This window comes from Zalophus californianus, chromosome 2 (genome assembly GCF_009762305.2).
Source record: "Zalophus californianus isolate mZalCal1 chromosome 2, mZalCal1.pri.v2, whole genome shotgun sequence".
NCBI classification, from domain to species: Eukaryota; Metazoa; Chordata; class Mammalia; order Carnivora; family Otariidae; genus Zalophus; species Zalophus californianus.
Window position 1 is genome coordinate 35,452,592 of NC_045596.1, and position 24,470 is coordinate 35,477,061.

General features: G+C 39.0%; 1 protein-coding gene across 5 annotated transcripts in view; it reads left to right on the plus strand.

Moving 5' to 3' along the window:
- The window catches only part of GRXCR1 (glutaredoxin and cysteine rich domain containing 1), a 306,510-nt gene that overhangs the window by 178,021 nt on the left and 104,019 nt on the right, over positions 1–24,470 (plus strand). Inside the window, exon 1 of one of the 5 annotated variants that reach the window (XM_027597683.1) lies at positions 8,775–9,176. The exons of the other annotated variants lie outside the window; for them this stretch is intronic. Within the exon in view, the coding sequence (XP_027453484.1) occupies positions 8,775–9,176 (402 nt within the window). Of the gene's footprint in view, positions 1–8,774; positions 9,177–24,470 lie in introns of those variants that run through there. 5 annotated transcript variants of the gene reach the window in all.

Genomic DNA, 24,470 nt, shown 5'->3' on the forward strand with positions numbered 1-24,470 from the left:
GATCAAAAATGTTGGTGATGCGGTGTTTATCAAAAGTGTGCTTTGCTGTTGTCTTGGATTTTCTTCCAAGTCAGGGAAACTGGTCTATAAGTTTTAATGTGCAGGCAGTTATGTCATGACCATTCCAGATCTATCTGAGGGTCAGATGCCCACCAATTTCAGAGACGCTCACATGTGAGAAAATGCACATCTTAGAACTGTCGAAGCCCCTAGTAAATCCTCAACAGTGTGAGGGTGCACAGATCCCTTCTTGAACTACCAGAGCCGCACTCTGGGTTGAGCCTTTCACAATTATGCACTGGTGTACATATCACGCGGGCTTCCGCAGCCTGAGAAAATAGACGATTCCTAAATTACAGGCTTCCAACAGATGGATGGCTGGACCTCAGGGTCCCTTGCTCCAGAGCCTCCAGAATTATTTCAGGAAAGGGAACTCAATGGATCTCACATGGAAAACTGCCCAGCCCCATGTGGCAGGCTTTCCCCCTTTGGCTCATGCTTATCAATAGCTCTGAAGCTGCCTAGCTAGGCCTTACAGTTGTCACCTTCTGCCCCTGCCCCTTGTGAAACCCCAGTGTCCATGCCAGGGGTGTTACCTTCTAACAGTCCCAGCAATTATTAATCTTCAGGGTGTCAGAAATGTAGCAGTTCTCATATAGAAGTGGGATCATGGTTTTCTCAACTCCTCATCCTATTTTATTTCCTGGGTCTCAAAGCATCAGAGTTTATCCCTAGAGTCCACTGAATCTTCCAAGAGACTCCCAGCTTTTGGAGCTAATAATGGGCAGTCAATATAAATGATTCATGAATTTTTATTTAGTTTCTAATATGGCTTATATATTCATACTTGAAAAAGCTTCTATTTGCCAACAGAGCAGATCAAAGCCAACTCAGATTATTTTAGAGTTCCAAGTTTATATATGCAAAAGCTTTGGAAACTGCATTAACTCATTTGCAAAACACGATGCAAGAAGACATATCTGCAAAAGGTCCCCTTTTCAATGTGTAATTGATACTTTGAAAGATTTGACTGAACTCTGTGCTCTCCAGGGTGGCTGTGCCTTTCTAGCCCAGAGTCATCATCCACATTGCATCATGTCTTTTCTTTAGGGGAACGTTCCTGGTCATTTGGGGACTACTTGTGTGCTCTTAAAAAACTTTCTAGTTTATCTGTGGACTTGAAACTACAATCCCACAAGGAAAACAAAAACATCTCTGGATTGCTGAACGAACACAGTCGGTTTTTTTTTTTTTTTGGTCTGGGCTCCCTGTTTTTCTTCTTCTTGCCAGTTTTAACCTTTATCTCAGACAGTAGAATCAACAGTCCCCTGTTACCGCAGCAACAGTGGTAGGATAATAGAATTAGGTTGTCCCAGGGCTCCATTTTGTCATCATGCTTTTGGAAGAAAAAAAGCAACATGATTATGAAATATAATTTGTGATAAATTTATGGCAGTTATTGGTAAAAACTGACGCATGTCAAATTTTCAGTGATTTAAAAAAATTCAGCCACAAGAATCAGACAGGAAGTGTGTCTAGGATAAGGATTTCTTAAATATATATTTTCCAGTCAGCTTTGCATGTTTCTTTGGACATTTTATTTATTTCATCAATTTAAAAAATAATGACTAAGAAAAATCTATCAGCAGGGTGGTTTCTGAGAGCATTGCTATTTTACCTCAATACATTTGAAAATTTGTAAGACTCTTTTACACATTCTGCAAGCACATTCTCATGGAAAAATAAATTGCCACTCTAGGGATTTACATTCCTTTGCTACCACATGCAGCACTGACGTTCTGTTGAAATCCGCTGCTGATCTGGAGAGCTGCTTTTAGTTTTCTAGGTTGATGTTTCTAAGACTGTGACTCTGTTTCCCTGTTCTCTTGTTTCTATCCTGATTCTGGAAAAATCTCAAGGATAAACTCTGGTCTTTATGATACTTAGTAGGATGCCTTGAGCATCTCTGGATTTGATTCAGTATTTTTAATGCTTTATTCATTACTCTTTATTCTTGAGTGCCATGTTCATTCATTCTGTCCGACCTTTTCTCCATCCCAAAGCAGTTGGATTTCCTTTGGATGGTTCCAAGCAGAACTGTGAGAAGTAAACTTCCCGTGTGTAGGATAAACATGTACATAATTTAATTCATTGATTATCTCTTTATTAAGAATTAAGAATGTTGGATCCATACACCAATATCTTGGAGTAATAATATAATACAGTTAGTTTAAAAAATCTTTCTACCGTAAGACATATTTATAGGTATTCTCCATAGTGACAGTCTGATTGAGGAAGGATGTAAAAGTGATTTTTTTCTCCCAGTTTGAAGAATCTTAGTCACACAATACACAGAAACTCCTTATTCTAGAGGAAAGAGCAAAGTCCTTGTTTCATGCTTGAGAATGAACGTTGAGCTTATATAAAGCTCCGTGGTGCTAAGTGGACTGGATGTTTGAATTGCTTGGCTTTTATAAGTTGAAGGCAGCCAAGTCAAGTTTTCAACACCTAAATTGGTAAACTTGATTTATCACTCTTTGATTTTTTTTCGAGGACTTGGGTTCTATGGACAGAATACACTCTTTACTCTCTAGCATCCAACAATTTGTAATGTAGGATAGATGGTGCCTTTAATGACACCAATAACATTAGATATTTTGCCTGAAAAGTAAACAGCCATTATTTCCTACCTCACATATGCACTGGAAGCAAGACAGAAATAGATGAAAGTAATCATGTCAGTTGTTCTTTACCTGTCTCCTAAAATGTGAGGTCAGCATGTTCTGACCTGAAAATCTAACTTAGCTAATTTCAACTCAGGAAATATTTCTCTGAGCATTGTTTATCTGCAGAACACTCTACAAGATATAGAGGTGAATCAAAGATGAAAATTGAACTATGAAAGTCCATTGTGGGAAGTTGTTTCTCTGGGGACTCTTTATTGATCTTCCTTCATTTGCAGTTTGTGTTTGTTTTAGAGAGTTTATATAATTATCCAGTGGAAATGCTGGGGTGCATGTTGAATCCAGAGCTGAGCAGCCCAGGATTCAAAGACAGCCATGCCTACTTAGGGTCCATAGTGACAGGATGTAAACTAGTACCTAAGCCTCCTGCCCCCAGTGTAGCACTTAATATATGGTAAAGTCTCAGTCCAGAGATGTAAAGAGTGAACAAAGTTTTGGAAACTGAAGACCTTCTCCAAGACCTTAGTGAGGACAGACTCGTTGAGCCTTAAAGCTCTAGAATCAGACCAGAAACAGAATGGGATTACATTGACTCCCTGTCAGATAATTATGCTCATCTGGTTCCATTCTTCTCACTGTCCTCCAAATAGTATGTACTGTCTATTTAGCTAGTTAAGTAACTGATAAGAATTTATGGCTGTCATTTGTTGAGCAGCATGCTAAGCACTTCATATATATCATTCTATTTAATTTTTCCAAACATTCTATGCAGTAGGAACTACTATTTGATAGATAAGGAAACTGAGGCTCAAGGTCGTTCAGAGGATGGCTGATCCAAGATTCAAACCCAGCATTGTGTGTACCCACAGCCCCCATTCATAACTAATGTATAAACTAAGAAATCCTCCATCTTTCTTGTTATATAATAAGAAAATAGTCCTGTTTTCAAAGAATACTTTCTTTAATGCACTTACTTTCTTTTGTGACTAGAAGTTCTGTGCACTTCCAATTAATAATTGAACTGTAAATTTTGATTTGTAAAGTCATGTTGATTAAGAAGGGTTCAATATTCTATATGCTGAAAAGTTTCAGGGACACTTTATTTTCCTTATTTCACTGATGGTTAGTGAATCTCTTTTCCCTTCCAGTCACCAGCATAGTTAGAAAATAAAAATCAATAGGTTCTCTCCATCCAAACAGGAGTTCTGAAAACAGCACTTGGGGAGTGAGTCATGGCTTATTGCTTCTCTGTTGTCAAGGGTTGCTGGAGAAAAGACAATCACTTTGTTAATGAGAGGCAGAGTTTCTGCCTCACTTCCAATGACCAAGTTTTACTGTTTCAATACCAGAAAACAAAATAGTGAATGTAATAGTTATAAAATAACAGCAAATGGAGACATGTTGTATATATTTACTATGATTCAAGGGATTTTTAAAAATTATGGTTCAAAAGCCAGGAATATGGTTAAAATTACTTCTCACCATGCAGCGGTAATCAGACACAGAATAGTATGTGGGGCAATATTTGGAGATAGGATAAGTAAAAGAATAAATTTTGATGTTCTGCTTTCTCTACAAATAAGGAAATAATTAGATATTCTGATTAAAAAACTGACACCAAGAAATACCCAGGCCTAGGTCTAGCTGCTGGGTTATTATTTCTACTGGGAATTGAGCAAGGAATTTTTTTTTTCCTTTGAATTGATCATTAATAGTATTTCCCAAAGTAATTCTAGTTTGGTTAATGCAACATTCTGCCCTCTATTTAGCTTCTAGAATTTATAATTTACTATTTTAAACAAACAGATGCCCATTTGTGTTAAATTTATGAGTATTTGAAATATTTCTATATTGGTAATATGGTTTACAAGTTTTTGTTTTATGTTTTGAGGGGGTTGCATAAATTAAGGAATTGGGTTAAGAAGGAAAGGTCTTGTTAGTTAGGTTCGTTAGTTAGTTGGCCCTTTTCAGAAGGGTTTTATAGAATAGGAGTCGTAGTTGTCTTCAGTCATTCTGCCTCTATTTACTTCTTTGAACCAACCTGCTGATTTTTGGCCTCAGGGCCTTTACACGTGTCAACACAGCTGAGGAACTATCTCCGACTGCTCCTGCCTACCTCAAACCTTTCCATGATCAATCTCTTCTAGTTTTGGTAGACTCTCGTTTAATGTCTCCTTTTCAGAGACTATTTAGTCTAAAGTAGGCTCCCTTCTTTTATCATTTCTTGTTACAACCACCTCTTTTTCTTAGTAATGCTTGTTATAATTTCTATTATACCTTTATTTGTTTATTGTGTGTTATCTAATTCTAAAGGCAGGGAACATGCCTGTTGTATTCACCTGTATAGATCAGGCAACTCTCTGGTATTTCTTAGGTGCTTGATAAATATTGTTAAATGAATAAATGATTGAAAGAGTACATCCGAAGGAAGAGAAGAAGGACCTTCTTTCTGAAGGGAGGCTGCTAACCTGGCAGAGTGAGTAAAATGTAGGGAATAATAAACTGATAGTAGGAAAAGGTGGCAAACGGAGTAGTTAGAAGTTGCTGTATTAACATCAGGCAGTTGGGAACAAATTGTAAGCAGAATGAGAGTGGAAAGTGTTGAGAATAGTGTTGATGTTTTCTATTGGAGAGGACTGTCAATCTGGTTATTTCACGGAAATGGAATTATATATTAGCTTAAAATACACTGCATTGAACTCTAGCTGTTTTGTTTAAGCAGTGTTACCAATGGAAGGCATGGGCATAATTTTACATATCTTTATATTTACCATAGTGTCTAGCTGTGTCTTATCCTTGGGTGGCATTCAGTAGATACTTGTGGAATACTCATTGCCCGAATGAAAGCATAATTGCAAAATTATCTGCTGAAAAGAGCAGCTCAATTCTTATATCAGCTTAAGATAAGTATGTGAATTACAATTATCAAAATGTATTCTCACACTAGCAGATACCTCCTTATACTTGTGGCTGTCTGGTTTCCAGTTTACTGGACTTTCAGTTCATCCTTGAAAGAGAGATGACTCTTAACTAGTCTCATTATTTTAAAATAGTATATAAGTATATAAATATTAGATATGCATACATATGCATGTGAAGGTGCATATACACACACTATATATTTTTAATGTATATATTTAAAATATCACAAACTTTTTAATCATTCTATTGAATTTTTTCTATCCTTCAAGTATACTTATTGACTGTAATCTTGTGTAGCCCTTGTCTTGCCTTATTCAGGCTAAAATTAGTTGTTTCCATCCAGAGGACACGTAGTGTATATACACATCATCACAAACACATTGAGCATATGTTCCAGCTACTTTGCAAGCACAACTCACTAAGGCAGATATTGTTACCTCCATTCTACTGATGGGAAAATTGAAGATTTGGTTGGTGAAAAGAGCATTCTCACTGAGGTATGCTGGAATTTGAACCTAGGCTTTTTGACTTCAAAATTCTGCTCATGCTATAGCACTCTGTCCAACCCAAACATCTAGAAAAAGGGAACTAGGGCAGATTATATGAGGAGTTCAGGGCAAAAAATAATTGGGACAATCACAGAATTTTGATTTTTTTCTTGATTAGGCTAATATTCATGCCCTCCCCATTCACTTTGGTGTATTTTAAAGATCTGGACATTTGGGTATAAAACTGAATTATTTTTCTCTTCTTTCCCAATAAGTATTTCCTTACTTATGTTCTCTTGTTATGTACTTTGACTACATACTCTTTTACTTTGCCAAGTTAAAGCCTATGTCACTTATGTCACTTAGAGATAGTTGATAGAGTGCTAGCTCTTTCTCTCTCCTTTCCTTCCTCTCTTCATCTCTCCCTGCTTCTTTGTTGGCATTATATAGAATTCTCTAATATTTGATTCCTAATTCAATTAACCATGAGGCAGAGATTTCTATTTTTCTCCCATCTTTTTCTTCAGCGAGCGTTCTATATGAAGAAAATATTCAGAATGAAAGTCATCAGCAGGGTTCAAAGCTGGGAAATTATAACATCACTGAAATACTGCTTTTCAACTTGACAAAATAAACAATAAATTGGTAATATGCATTGTTAGCATTGGTGAGAGTGCAGTAAATAGGAACTCAAATGCTAGGAGAAGTGTAAATTTTACAGCTTTTCTTATCTGTAATTGGCCATTTATGTCAAAAGCTTGACATTAAAAAAAAATTCTTCCCTCATCAACTTTACCCAAAGGAATGGACACTAAAGAACTACTTAGATGTATCTGCACTGATTTTTGAACAAGAACGTTCAGTGCAGCGTTATTTTACTAAAAAATATTTTAAATAATTTAAACATCTAGCAATCCAGAAAGAGAAAGAAAATATGGTACAACTATTGGAAGGACTTTTAGCACATACATTAAATTCATGTTTTTCGAAATAAAGGTCTAGGAAATGACTCGCTATACAATGGTGAATGAAAAAAGCAAGATGTTAAATATGGTATGATTTTATATTTGAGAACACTGACAAACAACCCTTAAATTTCAGCCTCCATTGCTTAACATGATAAAGGCTTATTTTTCACTGTGAATTTGTGACTCTGACAAGCTCAGTAAATGGCTTCAAGACTGCTGGGGTCATTCAGCTAGCAGATGGGGAGAGGGGAAGAGAAAGGGCATGGACAGGGGACTCTCTCTCTCTTAACTGCCTCGTCCACAAATGATGCATTACTTTTGCTCACATCCCATCAGCAAAAGCTAGGCACCTGTTCCTTTTCCCCTTAAATGGCAAGAGGCTGGGCAATGTAGTTTTGTGACCATCAGAGCATCTCATCTTCATAGAGACTGGAAGATATTTCACAAAATTATTAACATCTCTAGTGAGGTCATTCGTGACTTTTCTTTTTTGGTGTGACTTTTATTTTCAACGCTGTGCTATTATTGTCTGAATTTTCTAAAATAAATGTAAATTCAATTTATATCAGATAAAACTATAAACATTAAAAACCTTGAAGTGCAATATGAGGGCCAGCTGTGTGTCCTCCCTTTGGAGGTGCGGACAGGTTGGGGCACTCACCATTGTGTATGTTTTAATATGGCCTTTTATCTTAAGAGATTGTTCAGTCACTGGTCAAAGTATCAGCAAATCTGCTGAGCACACCATTAGGAGGTCCCTTCTCTATGCCTGCGTGATTTGGATATAATATTTATTAATACAGTTCAGGCTGGCTTGGAGGATTTTCCATTCTTCCCTCATTGTCCCATTAAGTTTCGTTCCAAAACCTTTCCCTTTGTCCAAGAGAATGTTTGCTGCTAGCAGAAGTGGGAAAGTAACAGCAAATGTTCTCTCTTTTCATAGTTTGTTAAAAAGTTATTCTTTAGCAAAACCACTTGTGCATGAAGATGCAGATTGAAAATGCATCTTACAATGCTGATGAAGTCTAATAGATGATTAAAGAACTAGTTTTAAAAGCTCTAGGTTGGCATGTAGTCCACTGCCTTTTTTTTTTTTTCTTAAAGTGAAGTGAAAGTTTATTAAGTGAAGGTGAGAACAGAAAGGAAGAAAAAAAAGCTCTCTAGGGAAAGAGGGGTCCCGAATGGGTTGCCCAGTCCACTGCCCTTTTTAAAGATCACCTGCTGACAGTGTGGGACTGAAGATAGAAGCACTGTGGGAAGACCAAGACTTGTCCCATCCTACACATTAGATTCCACATTTTGTCTCTGGCCTCCACCCTGGACAGAGAATTGTAGAGATACTTTTCTGCTAAGATCCTTTTCAACGCTCATGGTTGGCTTCAAAGTTGAAGTCTTTCATTTCCTTGCTCCCTACTTACTTTTTGTTTCACTGCATGCCACTTTCTTGCACTTGTCCTGTTAAAGAGTCCACCATGGCTGGTTAATATTTAAAGGCTGGGATCATTTGCAGGTGTTAGTTTAAAGGTAACCATAGCACACACACACACATTCATTATTAATAGCAGAGATGCACTGTAGGTTCTTAGGAATCTTCTTTCCTTTCGATGTTAGTTTCGTATGGGTGTTGCTGTCGGGAGAATGAAGCTCTCATATAGCTATGTGGCAAGCGGACTCTTGCAATAACAAGGGATCCAGAATTATGTGAAGTGCTTATGTGGGTGGAAGTGATCATGCTGAAAAGGGACATAAAGGCAGAAAATGACAGGCCACGGAAAGTCCGGTTTCGGATCGCATCATCTCATAGTGGGCGGGTTCTGAAGGAAGTGTACGAAGATGGGCAACCATCAGGCTCTCTGGACTCTGAGTGTGCCAGCATCTGGGGGATAGATGGACTGAGTGAGTCTGATGGACAGCAAGACGGCCACATAGGATCGGAAGGTGATGAGTGTGAGAATGACCAGGATAACTTGCTGGTGTTAGCAAGGGCTGCCAGTGAGAAGGGTTTTGGTACAAGAAGAGTCAACATTTTAAGCAAAAATGGCACAGTCAGAGGCGTCAAATACAAAGTGAGTGCCGGCCAAGCTCTATTTAACAATTTGACCAAAGTACTGCAGGTAAGTCAATGCACTTTGCTCCTCCGGGGCTTTTTTCCTAACTCACCTTCTCAGTACCTCTCTGCCCTCCAGTTGAAAGCAAGCCTCTCTTATTCATGACTCCTACATACTTCATGAGTCACTCCTCCATCTTAGATATTGTCTCAACAGCCATCGATTAAAAATAGGGTCATTATGCTTAGCAAATTAGATGGATTCCCAAAGCCAAATTTCTAACATTTGAGTGGTCTTTTCTTCCAGTGTGCAATGACTAAAACAATGCATCTGTTTCTTAGCCAAGAAAAAAAAAAAAGACAGACTATAGTGTTCAAAGCATCTGAGCACAATTTAGAAATTAATTTCTGGTTTATCATCCTTGAGATACCAGATTAGCATTTATCATCTCTTGTATAGATTTTAAACCAGAGAAGATGGAGTGCTGCATTCAGTGGCACTGGATTCAGTTGGAATAGTATGAAGCTGTAAAGATGAACTTGGACTCTCTCCCACTGCTCTAGAGGTTGCAGGTTTTATCTGAGGTGCATTTCTTCATTCATTTGCCCATGAGAACTCTAGAATGGCACTTGAAGAAGTTATTCCTCTATAAATATATAGACTGAGATCCAGATTTTATAGTAAAAACATTAGCCTTGAAAATGTGATAGATTCTGCACAGTAATGTAGAAATGTATTATTCAGATCCTGGGGCCTTTGGCAATGATCTAATGTTTAGACAAATTTTTGAAATTGCCCGGAAGCATTGGTAAAATGATTTTCTGTTAAAAACGACATCATTATTTCAGGAATAGAATTCATAATCACTATCATTAAGGTAGCAAGCCAATATTTTTCATTGTAATACCGTTTTATATGATTCTCAATATTTAAATAAAATCTCCTTGATGAATTATTCAGTGCCTCTGCATTATATAAGGATGCAGTAGTGGTAGGGAGAAAGGGTTTTAGCCAAAGGTATTTGATTATTTTTCATTTCGAAGGAAGTATTTGGAAAGATCACATCACCAGGATTTTAAAAAAAGAAATTAAAGGGTAAAAACAGTTAAGATCCAGGGTTCTTTTCATATATAGAATTTATCCATGAAAGATTTCACTGGTTAAGGGTGGGGGTGGGGAATCAAAAATTAGCAACTGATGACTATGTTTGACTAGGTTGGAAAAAATCTTGTATAGATTTCTAGAGATGTGACTATTAGGTTGAGATCATCTTGGTGGCCTCTGTGTTTCACCCACTGCAGAAATTATTACTATTTGGTGTAGACCAAGACTCTATAATAATTAAGTTTAAAAAATGTTTGCATTTATTGTGATTAATTTAGCTTTTACTTGAATCATGATTTGAATTGCTTTATGATCTGGAGGGCTTTACAAAACTGCTGCACCAGTTTTAGTACTTTGATTTGAATCTGTTCAATTCTCCCCAAAAAACTATTATTTATGAGTAAATAATTTAAATCTTCAAATCCTACAAGAGAAAAACTTTTCCTCCCTCTGGCTTTGTCCTGGTGGAGCAAGAAATTCACACATAGGAGATAAAGGAAATTCCAAAATCAAATGTTAGCACTAGATTAGTTTACAGTCATTTACTTGTATATTTTTCTTTCGCTTTTTTAAAGATTTGTTTATTTATTTGAGAGAAAGAGAGTGAGAGTGAGCACAAGCAGGAGGAGAGGCAGAGGAAGAGAGAAGGAGAGAAGCAGACTCCCCGCTGAGCAGGGAGCCCGACGTGGGGTGTGATCCCAGGATTCTGAGATCATGACCTGAGTGGAGGGCAGACGCTTAACTGACTGAGCCACTCAGGTGGCTCTACTGCTGTATTTTTCTATGCGTAATTCCATCACCCTTTTTCTTGAGAAAAAAATCCAATAAAACTGTCATTTCTTAATAACTTATCCCCACTCCATTTACCCTTTGCTTTAAGAAAACAATAGTGGTTACTAACAGAGGCCCCTCAATGTCTCATATTTAATCGTTTTTTTTTCTAGCTGGTCCTTCTTTCTTTATAATGTGGGTAAAGTAATCAGCATATTGTAGGTACTCACAATTTTGACCATCATCATTAGTTTCATCGTAATCATCACCACTGTTGTTATGGAATGTTCTCTGATTTCTCCAGGACATAACATAAGTTAAAGGAGCTCTTACCTTGGATGGGAGCTGCCGGATGCACTATTTTAGGGGGTTCCCTTCACATCATTGTGTAAACAGCACCCCTTGGAGTGGTGCAATACACCTACACAGCATTATAGAGAGAACTAACTTGGATGCTTGCTGCTTGCTAAAGGATAGGTATGTCGTAAGGAGTGACAAATGTCTGCGGCATGTGCCTTAGGGTGACTGAGTAGGTTTCCCACAGTGCAGTAGCAGGGAAGCCCCAGGGACTAAAGGTAGAGGTTACCATTCAGTTACTCCTATGGCTCTGGGACCAGATGTGACTCTTCCCTGGATCTCTGTATATTTTCTACATCTCTTAGAAAGTAAGCGGCAAACTTAACTGGATGTAACTGTGATGTAGCAATTTTTCTCAGGGAGGAAAAAATGAGGAGTGGTATCTTAGATATTTGATTAAAGTTTCAATGCACAATCTTATTGAAGCAAGGAACTATAATTGAAGAAACAGGTCTTTCTTCCTGTTTTAAGTTATAAAATCTTAAAGCACTCAACTTGAAACTTGAGAGGAAACACTGAATATAAATAAAAGCTTCCAAAGAATCTGTAAATCACTTGGCTTCCTCACTGTTACTTTCCCATTCTGTTATTCCTGTCTCCTAGAATATTGGCATGTATCTTGCAAAAATTTCAACTGTGCAGAGAGTAGTCTTTGAAATTATTTGCCTCAAACATTTATACTTCTTTAGCAGTACTTTTTTTTTAAAAGATTTTATTTATGTATTTGTCAGAAAGAGAGAGAGAGAGAGCACAAGCAGGGGGAGCGGCAGACAGAGGGAGAAGCAGTTTCCCTGCCGAGCAAGGAACCCAATGTGGGACTCCATCCCGGGACTCTGGAATCATGATCTGAGCCGAAGGCAGATGCTTAACCAACTGAGCCACCCAGGCCTCCCTCTCAGCAGTATTTATTTAGAAAATTATCTATAAAAGAGATGTTAGAGCAAATTCCCATTTCACTTGTTAATTAGTTTACCCTATAGAATTCTGCGTGGTTGAGGATACACAGTATCAATTAAGGTTTTTGTGGGTAGGAACGGACCAGGAGGTAAAAAGAGAAAAGTCACTTGGATGCTTAGGTGGGCCTTATAGAGGGTGGTTCATTGTCTCATTTGTGAATCATTCAAGGCGTCCAATGGGTCTAGATTATGGCTTTTCAGATACAGGTGCTTGGCTTTTTCATTTCTCCCAGAAACGACAAGAGTATAATGCTCAAGAGAGGCGGGTTTGGAAATCTGAAAACCTGAAATCTAGTTGTGGCCTGGAAATATGCATTTATTAGCTGCTGTTTAGGTTGTTTGTACATACACTAAAGTTTGAGAATCACTGACCTAGCGTGTAAAAGGGAAATCCATCCAGTTCACTAGAGTTAATAAAAATATTCCTTAATGTCCTTTATGTCTTCACTATTTAAGGGGGGAAACAAAGAAGTTATGTATTGATCTGTTACTTGTTCTTCTGATCATGTTAGATCACCAGGAAAGTCTTTCCTGAGCCAAAGATAAATACAGATATCCTGACAGACTTGTTTCCTACTGGTATCCTAATTTACCAATGTGTTGGTTTAGAAATGGTTCCTGAAATTACCAGTACATTATGATGTAGGTGTTCTGTTTTAGCTCTTTTTAAGATATTCTGCTGAAAGGATAATCCTACCTAGATAAATGATTTTACTACTCATAACTGGAAAATTTTAGAAAAAATTATTTTTTATTTATTTTTTTAAATTAGTTACTTCATGGAAGACAAGTTACAAAGCCACTATATAGCTCATAGCTCTCGTCCACTTGGTGCATGATTAGATTTGAGATACACCTGGATCTTAGTGGCAACATATTTCCAAAGTCTCTTGGGGTGGGTCAGTGATGCAGATAATTAAGGTCATTTGTTTTTTTCTAATATTTTCTTCTGGGATTAAATTTCAGATGGTAATTAAGAATCAATAATCTTGTCTTGACCCTATCTTCAAATATGTATAATCTGTTGTATACTCAGAATCTCTTTCTGTAATTTCTATAATTTTAATTCCCTCTTTTTACAAATTTAAAACTACTATATTAGAGAAAAATAGATGGAAAAAAGGAAAATAGTTATACCACATATTATGCTGGCTCTTTTAAAAAAACTCAAACATATAACTTTCATCTTTGTATTTACATGAACATCTGTGATTGATGTGCTTATAATTATGGGCATTTTAACAATTCAAGATAAGGAAAATAAAGATAATCATACATTTGCAGAACAATTTGCATTTTGCAAAGGTTTTCACATACATTATTTTACTTGATCGTACTGAAGATTTTTGTGAAATAAGCAGGAAAATGAGTATTATAATGCCTGTTTGTGGATAACTGAGTGTCAGAGAAATCAAGCGTCTGACCCAAAGCTAGTAACATGAGAACCCTGCCTTTCACTGTTTAGGCTTTGTTAGTTTTTAAAAGTACAATGCTATCTACAAGAACACTCAGCCTTACCTTTTGAAATGTTATAATTACAAATAAGAAGATTGGTAAGACTAAATCATATCATAATATACTTATCATAGTTAACAGTGTTATGATATGATTTAGTCTTTTGAAACTTCAATATTTGTGTAGCAGATTTAAAAACCTATTGTTTATTGAACATTCAGATCTTCACCTAGGGAAGGTTTTTCTGCAGAATTAAATAGCTTCCACTCAGTTTTAAATTTTATTTTCAAAATTTAGCAAAACTTATCATCTCTATAACATCATTTGATTAAATTGTTTTGAGATTGAAAGGAAGGGGGTGATGGGTTAGCTCAAGGAAGACCCCTGCTCAGCGATGTTCACTAACTTTAGAGATGGATGATTAACAGAAATTCCTGGCTGTACCTATTATTATTCATCTCTGGTTCACTTCATCTAGCTTTGGCAATAGAATAATATTCCAGTGAAAACAAGGTGATACTCTTGATGACTCCGTGGTCCCGGTGGTTTATTTGGATCATGCTGGAAAACAGCAACAGTAATACTAAATACTGATTAAGTATAGAATGCACTGTTCTTATTATTTAGGTGCATTGACATATTTATTTCTCATAGCAACTTTATGAGGTAGTATCATTAATAATAATTTGAACATCTTCTCTGTGTATGAAACATTGTTATAGGATTCAATATCACATTTACTCAGAAAAAATTCTTATGTAATGTTCTATCAAAATAAGCATTTACTGGGGCGCCTGGGTGGCTCAGATGGTTAAGCGTCTGCCTTTGGCTCAGGTCATGATCCCAGGGTCCTGGGATCGAGCCCCACATCGGGCTCCCTGCTTGGTGGGGAACCTGCTTCTCCCTCTCCCTCAACTGTTCCCCCTGCTTGTGCTTTCTCGCTCTCTCTGTCAAATAAATAAATAAAATCTTAAAAAAAATAAGCATTTACAAATGAAAATATTGCCTCTTTTAGCTATCAGGAAGTAGCAAGAAACTGTAGGATTTTTGATACAATTCCAAATGATGCAAGAAACTACATTAAGAAATTAGGTGACTTGTTATCCAAAAAGCAGGGAAAGAAGCACCAAAAATGGGCTGGTATTACTGATCTATTTTTTATGTACAATTAAAGCCTTGCCAACTGATGGGCCTGAAGGTCCTATTGTTCCCAGACAGAGAACTGGTCCTAAACTCAGTTCGGCTACTCACCTGATGAATATCAGTACTTGAGAGATGAGTGACAGGTTGCTTTATTCAGGAAGCCTCAACTTGGGAAGACAGTGGACTAATGTCTCAAAGACCATCTTCCCAGTCTAGGCAAAGGTGGAGCGGTGGAGGGGTGTTTAAAGCAGAAGGCTTGGGAAAGGATGGGGGCTGCGTGCAGGAGACGCTGATGCTCAGGACGTTAATCATATGTCAACGTGACCCTGAACAGGCTAGGCTGGTTGGTATCGGAGGCAGCTGTTTCTAATGGGGTCAGGCCTTAGCTTCCAGGAAAGTCTGGTCCTTTATTCCTCAAGGCCCGTGAAACCTCAAGCAAAGGAGGCTAGTTCTGCTTCCAACCAATGAACTGCAGTTAGCAGGCAAGGAGTGCGTAAGCTTGAAGCAAGGGAATTGTTCAAACTAGCTGGCGTGCTGTGACCGTGACCATCTTCCACCTACCAACGCTTTGCTACTGGAGGCCACAGCATTTGAAACACTGACACTGTTGAGGACCTCAATAAATGTTCTTTCTTTGAGTTAATGAATTAAGTGAAATTCTCTTCCACAGTGATTATTTTCTTCTTTTCCACCCCCTCTGGGTTTGGAGATTTCCCATATTGGATAGTGTCAGGAGCACGCCAGGAAGGCGCACACACGAGGAATGTCTTTCCACAATGTCAGCTTTATTCAATCAGAAAGCAAAGTTAAATCACAATTACGAAGCAGTTTCAGGATTCCAAACTCAATGACAATTCACCATGGGATTCAACATGGCTTCTTACACGGCACACAGAGCAGGACAGAAGATAAGCCACTCAACAAACACGATAACAGAAGGGCGCAGGAAGTTAAGGAACTCAACTCAAAGTCAGTCTCTGGGCTCACAGTTGAGATAAGGCCTTGGTCTGGTCCTGGTCAGCTCTCGGCACTCACTGCTCCTGATGTTCAAGCAGTGAAGGATCTTAGTTCTGTTCGGAGATCCATCAGGCAGAGCCTTCAGCGGCAGTTGCCTTTTTTAAGTGGTCAGACACTGAGGGGTCATGTCTGAAGAATCTGATAGTTTGTTGCCAAAATGCTTCCCCTCTTAAAAGGATTTCATCAGTTTCGGGTCTCTGCAGACCTCCTCTGGTTCTGCTCATTATCAGTTCTGGGGGGTCAGCTGACGTGGGTCCCCGCCATGTCTCCTATCAGCGGTACCTTACCTGCTTGTGTCATGGCTTGACACAGGCCGCTGCTTGACATGAGAGACTCCATTTTGCTCTCTACAGATAGGAATTGATTTTGCATGGTTAAGTGTCAGTATCTTGCTCCGTTAAATTCTTCCTGTTGTAGGTTATCTTCTATATTCATTCAATCATTATTTAATTACCATTTACTATATATCCATTATGGAGCCGTCACTAAGCTAGATAATGTGAGGACTAAAACCCAACTCCTGCCTTCATGAACTATTCAGTGGTGTATTGTGAATGGTTGTATAAAGTGATTTCTGTAAGAATTCAGATACAAAACTTGACTTTCTCTTCCTTTTCCAGAGGATTTTCCCTCTCTGTTTTCTTATTAGCCTAACATAGCCTCTGCACACATTCTTCATTTCTCCAATGCTTATCATTTCCTCCATTTAGTCTTTGTCTTATTAGACCATCATTTTGTTGTAGTCCTTTCTTCAATTTCTCTTGCTTTCCTTCTAATTTAGTTCCATCTCAAGGTCCAAGAACTGAAGGGTAATCTGCATAATTAATGACTCTTACTTTGATCCTATGAGGGGCTCCAGAAGTCAGTTAACAGTGACTCTGACCATGAACATTTATCCAAGTTCCATGAATCTTACTACAACTTTCTCTCATTAGTTCAGTGAATATCTCCTTGGAATAATTCTCATTCTTGCCTTTTCATCAGAGTGCGTGTATCATCAGGACATGCAATCATCATGACATTTTAATTTGTGGAAGCTTGAAGCTTAATCCATTAATTTACCTGAATTCTGACTTTAGAACAACATGCTGAGCAAACCCACAGATTCCACAAGATGACTGGAAACTGCTTAATGAACTCTTACTGGCAACTATTGGTTACCACATAATTAGGAAATTAGCATCTGATGTTTCTAAACATTAAAAGCAATATAATATCAGGACTAGACAAACATCCTTTGGGTGGCCCTACTCATGCTTACAGAGTTTCTGATATTTTCTCTCAAACCCAGTACTTTGAATTTTGTATAAAAGCAATATAAACATTTAATAGTCTATAAGTTGACACACTATATAAATGTGTCAATTCCTCAATCGCTATTGCCTGGAAGGAATTTTAGAAATTACAGACAGATTAAAACGTCATACAGAAATTTTTGTTAAGGGACGTTGGTTCATGTGCAAAGGTCTATTCAAGTAATAGTTAGGATGTCGTTGCTCAATTTTATTTTTGCAATAATTCATTATCTCACCTAATTTCTGACAAATTATTTATGCCTTAGAACATCTTGTTAGGAAGAAAGAGATAGATGCACATTTTGTTCATGTAACTCTCCCTCATAGTTAATAGAACTAATTGTAAAAGTATTCCTTATTTTTTGATTCCCAAACAACAAAATTAGCATTAATTCCCAACCTCTAGAGCTTTCCCCAATGATATCTGAAATGAGCTCCCATACATCGATGGCAGGAATTGACCAGGGAAAGAGGCAGGCCAGTCCAGATTGGTAGAAGGCAGGTTTAATAAGCAAGGGAACCTACATATAAAGCTTGTCTGGACAGCCACAAGATGAGTGGATCTCCGTACCTGCCAGAATTTCAAAAGTTTATATAGAGGCCTTAACTGGCTTCAGTCACAAATACTATCCAGATGGCCTCAACATCTTGCTGTCTCAAGGCTGCCTCCTTGAAACTGCTCCCACTGTGGGAAAGGTGGGCAGAGCATACATTCCAAGGGCAGGGGACGAAGTGAGGAGCCTCTGATTGCCTGTCAGCTGACAGTCATGTCTTCTTGATTAACTCCTCCAACAGTTAGGCCATGAAAGAATTAAGTTGCCCCTTTTTTGCACCTTTTATGTAACTAAGGGTATGGAATTGAAGATCTTAATTATATGAAAAGTCTGAAAGCTTGACTCATCCACAAAAGGGGTAGAGTAGTGAAAGCCAGGTTACTGATTGGCAAGAGAGAGTTTTTGTCAGAAGAGTAGGCACAGGGGAATTATGTTCTAATGAGTCAGTGGAGCACAAACAGGGGAGAGTGTGCCAATCTGGAGGAGACTGAATGAGAGTCATTTTAGGAAGGGAGAAGAGTTGGGTGGGCTGTGACCTCAGGGGAAATTGACAGGTCTCGCAATTGGGGGGCAGTGGGCTTCATGGGTTAGAGCAGGGGCTGCATGGACAAGCTGTGGGATAGCCCTGCTTGTGAGTGTCCCAGAAGCAGCCCATGCTGGCAGAAGAGCTGTGCTTACCTACACGTGACCTTGGTTGTAGAGCCAGCTTTGTGTGTCCTCTCGTGACTGACTCGTGAGGCCTTCCTTTGACAGCTGTCAGCACACTGCTTGGGAATCATCTGGCAGAGGTGATGCCCTCTCATGTTTCAAGATTCTGCTGAGCTCCTTCCAAACTATTCCATGTGAACACTTCCCTTTTCAATGACACGGAACTCCTGACTTTCCCCAGAAATAAAGAGCAAGGCCTTTGACATCCACATTAATTGCGTGGTTATATGAAAGATAAAGCCTGCAGTATCCATATGTAGGGGAGACTGAACAATGATAATTACTCACCTGGTATATTACTGTCCTATTTCTTTTGAAACAGATTGCCACCAACTCGGTGGCTTACAATGACACAGATTTATTACTTTTTAGTTCTGGAGGTCAGAAGTCTGGAATGGGCCTTATGGGACTTTCTGTAGGGCTGTGTTCCCCCTGGAGGCTTTAGGGAAGAATCCATTCCTTGCCTTTCCCAGCTCCTGGTGCCTGGCCACATTCTTTGGCTCCTGCTCTTGCCTCTGCTTCCAGTGTTATGTCTCCTTTTCTAACTCCCCATCTTCTTCTTTCCCTTCTAAAGACCTTTGTGATTATACTGGGCCTACCTGGAGAATCCAGGATAATCTTCCTGTCTCAAGATCCTAAGTGCAATGATGTCTGCAAAGTCTCTTTTGCCATATAAGGTACTGTATTCACAGGTTGTGGGGATTGGACAGGGGCATTTTTGGCCAATCATTAGTCTGCCTGCCGTACCTAGTAGGTGCAGTAAACTTATTTTGTCTATGAGAATACTATGGCTTTGTGGTCGGTTAAATTTTTTTCCAATGTGTGTCACACATCAACACACTTCTGCCATGGCCATGTGAGGATGCAGCCCTTGACTTAAGTGTTGGCCACATGGCTCCCTTTGGACAGTGGGATGGTAATAGATGTGGCACATGCAATGGCTAAGTTTTCCCTCTTGCACCCCTTCCATCACCAAGTGGAGGGCATGCTGCAGGAGGCTGGCAGGTCCTAAGAGAGTGAGAGACACGAAGAACAGACCTGGACCCCAAAACAGTTTGAAGCCAAATTGTGCATAGCTTAGGCCAGACCTGCCTATTGCCAGCTAAACAGCAGACTCATGAGTGAGCAACAAATGCTTAGTGTTGTACTGCACTCTGTTTGGGGTGGTTGGTTAAGCAGCAGAAGCAAGCTGGTACAAGTTCACAGATACTGAGTACCTTGCTCAAAGTCACCCGATGGTAAGTGATGTAATTATCAGAAAGTTTGACTCCAGAACCTGGGCTCTTATCCACTAAGCAGCTAGTGCCCAACCACTCATTTGATGCCTGGATTTTCTCTATATTATCTCTGCCAAGATCGTACAAAGTCTAGGGGCAAGAGATTCAGAGTCTTTGGCAAGATATGGATTCAAGTCTCACCATCGTGTGGGTGTTGAACCTACCAAAACTGATCATACCAGGATAGGGAGAAGGCCATCTCATCCACTTCCATGAGTGTAGATTAAGACTAAATTAATATTTTTGGTGGCCACATCATGATGTTGGCTTGTTGACTCGTTCAAACATCTTTTCTCAGTGAAACGATTCATGAGGTTAAATCTTTCAATCCCATAAAACATCTGTTTTTATTTAATATGATACTCATTAGCTTTTTTCTCTGTTTATATACAGGACTCTATGTTCAACAAAATTTAATTTTGTGTTAGTCCAAGATGTTAATCCTTTTGGGCTCTAGTCTTATAACTAGCCGTGCCTTAGCCCTTTTTATGGAGTCAGTGGAACACAGTTTTGATAATGGCAAATTATCAGCGTGGAATGATATTAAGTGAGTAAAAAGAAATGAAATAAAATAAAGCATCCCTAATGAAGTAGCGAATGTACTTTAGTAAGTGTTAGAAAGCAATACATTTAAACTAGTGGTCTTTTTTTTTTAAGATTTATTTATTTATTTATTTATTTATTCCATTTTTTTTTTATTATGTTATGTTAATCACCATACATTACATCATTAGTTTTTGATGTAGTGTTCCGTGATTCATTGTTTGCGTATAACACCCACTGCTCCATGCAGAACGTACCCTCCTTGATACCCATCACCAGGCTAACCCATCCCCTACCCTCCTACCCTCTAGAACCCTCAGTTTGTTTCTCAGAGTCCATAGTCTCTCATGGTTCGTCTCCCCCTCCGATTTCCTCCCCTTCATTTTTCCCTTCCTGCTATCATCTTCTTCTTCTTCTTCTTCTTCTTCTTCTTCTTCTTCTTCTTCTTCTTCTTCTTCTTCTTCTTCTTCTTCTTCTTCTTTTAACATATAATGTATTATTGGTTTCAGAGGTATAGGTCTGTGAACTAGTGGTCTTTCTCTAACACAGAAGAAGGAGAGAAATGAATGATGTGTTAAGTGGTTGTACCACAGACTGTGTCAGCCTCAGAGGGTTCCAGGGGTTTCCCTTTACAGGTTCTTTAACAATGATCTTTACACATGACCCACAGAGTGCCAGAAACTTAGTTCAGGAAGGGAGTCATTTGTCTCCTAGGGGCCATGGATCCTATTTCCTACAATCTCAAGAAAATAACTGAGATTTCTGGGAGGCAGGTAGCTTGTAGTCATGGCACAAATTTTGTATGTTGGGCCAATTGAATCAATACTCAGTAGTATTGGCTTCTAGAGTCATGGAACTTCACTCACAATTAAAACTCAGTAGCAGGAGCCTGAAGTCTGAAAATTGGCCTCTCGGAGTAACTTGTGCTTTTAACTATAGTTCTGGGACAGCACAAAGTTATGCACATTTGTCAGGTAAAAGAAAGTATTAGGAAATCTCTTAAAGGGTAATACAAATAAACCAACCATCCTTTCCTGAGGTGACCACCTCTCTTTTTAATCATACAAAAAACTAAATCATGGAACCTTGAGACACAACATCATAGAGTCTCTTAATTAATCACAGCTGTCAGGGCTCCTCCTCTAATTGTGGGATTTTTCTTTTCATGTAGATATATTTTTTCTTTTATTGTTCCTCTTAGTTTGTGCCTACTTCAGCATCCTCCATGGCCAGTGCTTTCTGCCTCAGTTATTAAGTTGGCTTTCTCAAGAAGTGTTTTTCGTATTTCTGAGATTTCTGGAGATGAAACTGTACCCCTGAAGTGGAGGCTTGGTGGTGAGAGCTTATCAGGACTGAAGCAGACCCAAAGCCTGTGCTGGAAATTAGGTAGCTGCCCACTCAGTGTGCGCCACAGTCCCTTCCTCTCTCTTTTCCTTCCCTTGTTTCTGTTGGAGGTGGAAATGTGAGGCAAAACCCACCACTGCTGGAAACATCATTTGACTTGATTTTTCCATACCAGATTAAAAGTGACTAATAATTTGCCTCCTATTTCTCAGGGTGGACAGGAAAGTCCTATATTAGTTATCACTGGGGCTTCTTTCCCTACCCATTGTGATCTGCAGGATATGCAGTTTTGCAAGAGGCCAGAAAACCTAGAGATGGTGCTGGTCGTGGATTCTGGTGCATCCATCTTCATCTCTGCTCCTTCAGCCCCGTGATGCTTTACTGAGGCTGTAGGAGCTCACGCGGCCCCTCACATAAGTTCTTTCTCAGGATGCCCAACTTTTACTTTCTCTAATTCTTGAAACTGCCCAACTTCATCTTGTTTATGTCCAGGCCCTTGAAAACATAGCTCTATCAATTATTCACAGGGGCAACCCCCCCCCAAGTTTCTAAGAATCCCCACTTTCCCTTACGAGAGAAAAAAGAGACAAATACCATAATTCTTCAGTAGTGTCTTAAATGATTTTTGTGTTCTCTCTCCCTCCATGAGGAACACTATTCTCTGGAGGGAGGTGACCTGGTTTCAGATGCAGAGTCTGCTATCTCCTGCGTGGGTTTTCTGGGGAAATTTATTTAACTTTCATAAGCCTTAGTTTTCTCATTGCTGAAGTCAGGATAATGATTGTGATGATTTCCTATGAACTATTGTGTATAAACCATTTTGCACAATGTCTGGCACATTGTAAGTGCTCAGTAAATACTGTTATTATTTTTATTACCCATATTCTTTTTTTTTTTTTTTTTTAAGTAGAGCCCAACACAGGACTTGAGCTGAGATCCTGAGAGTTGGATGCTTCACCAACCGAGCCACCCGGATGCCCCTATTATCTGTCTTCTAAACAAACTGTGAATTGTTGGGGAGGAAGACCTTTCTCTGCTCTACCAGGTCCTTCTAGCTGGACTTAGAGAATCAAATTGATGTGAGACAGATTAACAGGAGAAAATAAAATTTAATAGTGTATATAAGGGAATCCCCACAGACATGGAAATTCCAAGGACAGTGAGGCAACATGAAGTTTGCATGAGGAGAGGGGTGGGGTCTGAGGTTACAAAGGGGAGAGAGGCCATTAGCGGAAAGGTGAAAGGAGATGTTTCAAAAAATAAAGATTGCCCTATTATACAGATAAGAGTCTTAGGTAAAGGGGAGTCTCTGTTAATAACTCTATTCCTGGAACAGGCTCTCCTTGCCAATGTAAATTTAGGCAGTTGAAGACCAGGAAGAGAGCTTTTCCTTATCTAATGGGTTTTGATTACTTTTAACTCAAAATGATGTTCATGTCAAAGTGGCCCATCTTAGAGCAGCCTGTCATTGGCCCGTATAGAATCAGAGTCATTGCTAAGTACTCTGATAGGTAATGAGACACAAAGACAAATAAAGCATGATTTCTGTCCTCAGAGGAACTAAATTCTTTCTTATGAGAAGGACAAACTCAGAGTTACTGTAAAATATTGTAAGTACTCAGAGCTTACTGGGGGACAGAGGCAGGACATCTAAATTTGGTAAATCTTAGAAAGATCTTGTTCCCCTCACGTAAGGTCTTTTAAAACCACGGCTGCATGGGAAGCCCTGGGCCACTCCTTCAAAGGCATTATGGTACTGCAAGTTTTGTTGGCTGAACTCGTTTCCTTTGGGAAATCTTAGCTGCTGCCTTTAAACTTGGCTTAGCCTCTGCCACACAAACCTGTTTTCCTGAGGCCAATTCCTCTGTTTGAGATTCTGTCTTGGCTTCGGCTCCTAGCTGGGTCCTTGTCTTGGATTCTGTAGTCTTAACCTCCTGTGAGTACTTGGCCTTGTGTTTGCCAGCCTCGCCCTTGGCTCCATACCTGGGAGCTCAGCCAGCCACCCATGCACCTAGTGTCTGAGCATTCCTGTACAGCACCTGTCATCCTAAAAGCCTGGCCTGCCTCTCCTGGGCAGAGGTGGTCTCTTTCTCTTCTTTAATAATAGCCTGGATTGACTTGTTACGCCTTTCAACACTAATCAGGGAGTTATTTGTAAATATACGATGTGCTCTGTTATAAGCCACAGGGCAGACTACTAGACATGGCTTAAAATACTCAGACATTTATTCGTTTATTGTATCAATTAAGAAGTCCAGAAAAGGCTGGTGTGCTCAGGTTGTTTGGTGGCTTGATAATGTGGTAAACAACCCAGTTCCTCCTGTTTGGCTTTCTCATCCTTAGCTTGTTTGTGAACTTCCCTCATGGATTCGAGATGACTGCCAGTGCTTAAAGCCAAGCCAGAGTCAAAAACAGAAGAAGAAGCATAGCAAAAAAGAACATTCTACGTAGGTGTGCCTCTTCTCTCAGAAAGAAAAAAAAGAAAATTCTGGAAACTTCCTAGAAGTCCTGTCTTACATTTCATTAGCTGGAAGAGGGTCTCATGGCTACTGCTTGTTACACCAAGAGGCTGGGAATGTGAATATATGGTGTTGTCTCTCTGGTGGAAGGGAGCATGGGGCATGGGCTTGGAAATAACTGTTGGACAAACAAGCAACAGTGCCTGCCACACCATTACTCCAGAACTTTGGTAAGATTTAATTTTTATTTTATGCAATTTAAATCACATCAGATCATGCTACTTGAATTACAAAAGCACTTTAATAGTGATCCTATTTCATAACATTTATTCTGCCTGTCCTTGTTTTTTCCTGTCTTCCCAGGTTCATTTCCTCTT